The following is a 5,199-nucleotide window of genomic DNA, read 5'->3' as shown; positions in this document are numbered from 1 at the left end:
CGATCGTTTACGGCCTCTCGAACAGGCTGATGAGTAGTGAAGTACCTGGTCACCAGCTCACATTATACCATGTATGCAGTGGCGGATCCAGAAACGGGCTCCGCCCCGGGCTAACTAATATAAGACTTAAAATTTTACCACACCCAAGTGTTCAACCAATAGACTTAAACAATACGTAGAACATTGAAGGTAGAAAAGTACCAAATTACGAGTCTTCCATGACAAAAAAAAGAACCATACATGTCTTCATGAATTAACACCACTTCCACTTGCACCGACATCCTCAATTCTACATAAACAATTTCAACATCTCAGCCATTTATAAAACAAGATAACATTATATATTGAAATAGATTAATACAAGTAAACAACACGCACCTTGAGCCCTCATTTGGCAAATTCATCTTACGGTTTCTTAAGCCTTGAAAGCGCTTTAGAATTTTTTCATCTTCAATCGATGCAAACAAATCCCGCTCAATAAAGCAAATCATGCTACTATTCAGCCAATCATCATTCATTTTATTTCTTCGCTCGGTCTTGATAATATTCATAGCAGAGAAGGCTCTTTCAACTGTTGCTGTTGCCACCGGCAAAATCAATGCAAGTTCAATGAGACGATACACCAAAGGAAAAGTTGTATCTCTTTCAGTCTGAACCATCTTCTCAGCAAGGTTACCAAGATCAGTACAATTGTCAAAATTATCATCATTTCTGACTTCATCAATGAATATACGAAGGTCACCCGCAAGCTTTATGCAGTCATAATCACAGAAGTCATCTTTATAAATTTTAGCAAGCTCAACTAACTTTTGTACCTCAAAGTTGGCAAAAGAATCCCTCGGATCAAGACAAGCAACACATCTCAAGAGTTGAGTTGATCTTTCTGGAAATCGATTGTTTAACTCACAATAAACTTGATCAATCACAACATTGAAAATTCCATGATGAAAATGATGGTAGTAACTCACTAATTTAGCACCACGACATCTCGAACGACCTCTAACTGGTATCATATCTTCCATATTAGGAATTTCTATGTTGTTGAGGAGGCAAAACTCCTTTACCTCTTCAAAAAGAGCTTCCCAACCATTTTCCCTCATTTCATTCATATTTCTCATCACAGAGCCAATTAATCCTATTGCACGAACAATGTTTTGATTTTTTTTTTGCAAACATTGTGACAGGTCTTGAGTCATCCCCAATACTCTGATCATAAGATGTAATATGAACACAAATTCAAATGACTCCATTCTTTGAATCAATCCAGAGGCTGTAGTTTTTTTTTCCCCATCAGTTCCATCTTCACTGATATTCTCCAACACCTCCAATACAGAGGACCACATGATCATAAGACGTGCCAATGTTTTATGATGTGTACCCCACCGTGTATCACCAGGCCTAGCAAGACTAATTTCTTGGTTTTTCCCTCTCCCAGAAAAAATAGTACCACTATCTAACTGCTCAACAAGCTTATCATGGTGACTTTGAAGGAGTTGATCTTTCCTCTTGCAAGAAGCACTAACAACATTGACGATTGAAGTGACATAATTAAAGAAATCAAAAGTTGAGCCACAACACTTGGCTACAGAAACTACCACAAGCTGCAATTGATGAGCAAAACAGTGAATGTAAAAGGCATATGGGTTTTCGTTCAATACCAGTCTTTGTAACCCATGAAATTGCCCTCTCATATTTGAAGCTCCATCATATCCTTGCCCTCTAATCTTGGAAATAGATAGACCATATCTTCTAAGCATAGTATCCAATGCTTTTTTTAGTGAGGTTGATGTGGTGTCAGAAACATGTTCAATGCCAAGAAACCTCTCAATCACACTTCCTTTATCATTGACAAACCTACAAGAGAAAAGAGAAAATAGTGTTACTTGAAAGCAACAAAACAAAACCAACGAAATAACCAAATGGAGAGGAGGTATATACCTCACAACCACAGCCATTTGTTCCTTAATAGATGCATCACGAGCCTCATCAACAAGCACCGCAAACCAACGATCTCCTATTTCACTTTTAATTAACTCACTTGTCTCCTCTGCACAAGCCCTAGCCAAATCTTTCTGAACCATTGGACAACTCATTTGATTATTCCCTGGAGCATTTTCACCGGTCACAAGTGCAGCCTTAGGATCCTTCTTTCTGTACCATTCAAGCATCTCCATAAAGTTCCCTTTATTTCTTGATGTTTTAGACTCATCATGTCCACGAAAGGCTAGAGCTTGCAAAAGGAGGAATCTAGCAATGCCTAACATGATAGTTAAACGAGCTTTATATGCCTCCTCTTCTGCTGCACTTGTAACAGTCCACACATGTTCAACACTTTGCCGCTGATTTTTGAAATCAAGTGCACGCTTTCTTGCATTATTATGAAAGCCATCAATTGATTGAGCATGCTCCTTGAAAGAATCCTTTGCATTCTTCCAATTTCTAAACCCAACTTTGGTGAATGTATCATTACTATGAAACCCAGCTTGTTGTGGCTTAAAGAGATAGCAATAAAAGCAATAAGCTGCATCCTTGGCTACACTGTACTCTAACCAATCAAATTGATCAAACCATGATCCAACAAATCCTCTTGATTGGCCTTTACCATCTTTTTTAGTTTTTGGAAACTTATGACCAGCTGGCCTATATGGACCTATTTGTAGATATGCTCTCCTTGCCTCATCCCTAATGTCATGATGAAAATCATCAATTGGCTTCCTTTCTCCTGGATCGGCAACTATATCTCTCATATCAAGTTCAATCCGTGGTCTTTTTTGCTCAACCCGGCTCTCTATGGTTTCGACACTACTCTTTGACGCATCTTTTTTGGCATAGTATTTCTCCATTATAAGGTATGAAATGTTGCAATTGAAAAGTAAGACTCAAATGTTCAATGACAGACCTGCTCAATGAAATGAAATATTCATGACTTTGCAATGTAAAAGGTAGCAATCATGGAGCAATTTTCAAAAAGAAATGAAACTAAAGAGTAGAAATCAACCTATTTCATATTTTCATGGATCCAGTCATCCAGCAGACAGCAGACATCACAGCAGCCGCCAGCCAGCAAGGGGGTGGCCGGGTGGGGGTGGGCAGCAGCAGTCCAGCAGCCAGCAGGGCTGCAGGGGCCACGGGGCCAGGGGGCCAGGCCGCCAGGGGGCCAGCGGCCAGCTGGTGCGGCCGTGCGGGCGCGGCGCGCGGCCGGCGTCGCCGTGGCACAGGGAGGCGGACACGGCCACACGGGAGATGGGAGGCCGGGAGGCGCGGCGCGCGGGCGCGCGGCCAGCGAAGGCGCAGCCGGGACGCGGACGGAGGTCGGCACTCGGCAGGTCGCGCTAGCGCCGTCGGATGGCCGTCGCGGGGAGCAGTCCTGGCGGAGTGGCGGGTGGCGGCTGCCGTGGAGCCGTGGAGGCAGCGGGCTCCGAGGCTGGAGGCTGGAGTCCTGCCAGGCGAGCAGTAATGCAGGCGAGGACGGCGGCGGCCAAGGAGCTGGAAGGCCAAAACGCGAGACGGGAGCCGCTGCTGGCCTGCTGGCTGCTGCGACGGCCTGCTCGGGGTGGGCTAACGGGCTGAAAGCCCTTTTTGTGCCATTTTTATAAAACAATTTTCCATTGCTCATGGGCCTCGCCCCGGGCTGCAGCCCGGGCAGCCCGGGGCCCAAATCCGCCAATGCATGTATGTATAGGAGGGAGGGGGCGTGCGTGTGTTGTCAGCTAGTACCTCTCTTGTGGTTTGTAAGACTGTCTCCAACGATGAGATGCAGACGCAAAACTACGTCGTGTACGGTGTTTTGGCTCAAAAAATCAGCCTCCAACGGAAGACGCAAACATGCTACTTATTTTGCGTACCAGGCCAACGAGTAGGCAAATAAGGGTCTTGTCTCTCCACCGACGCAAATCGCTGGCGCTGCTGCTCCGGCCGACGCGAGTCGCCGGTGGCTCTCCCACCGTGGAGGGGTCCGGCGGCTGGCACCAGCGCCGGCTGCCGGCGAAGCTGGACCGGACGAGCAGGCTCAGGCACACGGCGAACCCCGAGATCCCATCCCCGCTGGCGCCAGCGCCAGCGCCGCCATGCCGGCGCCGGTGCTGCTGTCTGGCCGGCGACGGGGAGGGGAACCACCAGCTACTGCTGGTGCCTCCGGGGGACTCAGGCTCCTCGTCCCCACTGCCGCTGCTGCTCCCACAGCCCCCGTCGGTGGCCTGGGCGCGCTCGGCGGCGAGCGCGAGGAGGCAGGGCACAGGGTCGAGGATGGGAACGACCGAGGCCGGGTGCCCAAGGCGGCGGGCTCGCCTGAGATTGGGATGGGGGCGAGCTCCATGGAGGATTACGTCCGCTGTTGGAAACTAAAAGTTTTGGGTCATACGCCTTTGTGCTGTTCGTGACCCAAACCAGCTATGCGTCCTGTTTTTGGGTTCTGTTTGTTGGAGACAGTCTAACGGCGACGAGAAGGGAGGGGTGCGAGGGAATAGTCGGTCGGCTAGGCATGCACCATGCGGGAGGGGTTTGAGTGTTTGACCTTTAAATAAAAAGGACGCGGACGCGGGGAGGAGGAGAAGATCTCTGCGCTGGTCCCGGACGGCGGATGGGACTGTAGACTGCGGATGCAGCACGGAGGGGAGATCAGTCACCAGACGGCGCCACGGAGGTCCATGGCACGGCATGCAGGCGCTCTGAAACTATGGCCACACGTGCACTCCGCCCACTCACTCACTGTCACACTGACTGCCGCCATCTCTTTCTCACGCGCCGCTTGATCCGCCGTGCACTGCGTCCTCTCTGGTCTCTGCCGGCTCTCCCAGAGATCGACGCACGCATCTGCCCGTTGCCAGTGCGCGTGGTCCTTTTGCGAATTTGCATGCCAATTGCGAAGCCTCCTCTCAAAACTCAATCTCTCTCTCTCAAAACTCAATCTCTCTCTCTCTCTCTCTCTCTCTCTCTCTCTCTCTCTCTCTCTCTCTCTCTCTCTGGTAACCTCGCTAGCTCTACATAATAATTGAACGGTAGGTCGATCAGTCATTTATCTCTCTCCTTTAATTTGTCTAATTACACAATTTTTTAAAATATTTTTCTCAAGTTTTAGTTTAGTACCCACTTCCAGAGATAAGGATAAATATATAATAACTCTATAGAGCCTAATTTATCATCCAGTACAGTCTCAGCTGTTGCCCAATTGGTCCAGTTTAGTTCCCTTCCAAAATGCTA

At 47.9% G+C, this 5,199-nt stretch overlaps 1 protein-coding gene and 1 pseudogene across 1 annotated transcript; both read right to left on the bottom strand.

The window, feature by feature from the left end:
- Window positions 1-216: 216 nt before the first annotated feature.
- LOC136453462 (uncharacterized) lies at window positions 217-1,274 on the bottom strand. Its single transcript, XM_066454031.1, has 2 exons — window positions 379-1,274; window positions 217-289 (listed from the first exon to the last, which is right to left on the bottom strand). The coding sequence occupies exons 1-2, from the start codon at window positions 1,248-1,250 to the stop codon at window positions 247-249; spliced, it is 915 nt and encodes a 304-aa protein (XP_066310128.1). The 5' UTR covers window positions 1,251-1,274; the 3' UTR covers window positions 217-246.
- A 12-nt stretch (window positions 1,275-1,286) lies between these two features.
- Window positions 1,287-2,838, bottom strand: LOC136455295 (uncharacterized; annotated as a pseudogene).
- Window positions 2,839-5,199: the final 2,361 nt, after the last annotated feature.

The sequence above is a fragment of the Miscanthus floridulus genome, chromosome 5 (genome assembly GCF_019320115.1).
Source record: "Miscanthus floridulus cultivar M001 chromosome 5, ASM1932011v1, whole genome shotgun sequence".
In the NCBI taxonomy this organism is placed as follows: domain Eukaryota; kingdom Viridiplantae; phylum Streptophyta; class Magnoliopsida; order Poales; family Poaceae; genus Miscanthus; species Miscanthus floridulus.
Note: the sequence above shows the minus strand (reverse complement) of the source record. Positions and strands in the feature narration are given on the sequence as shown.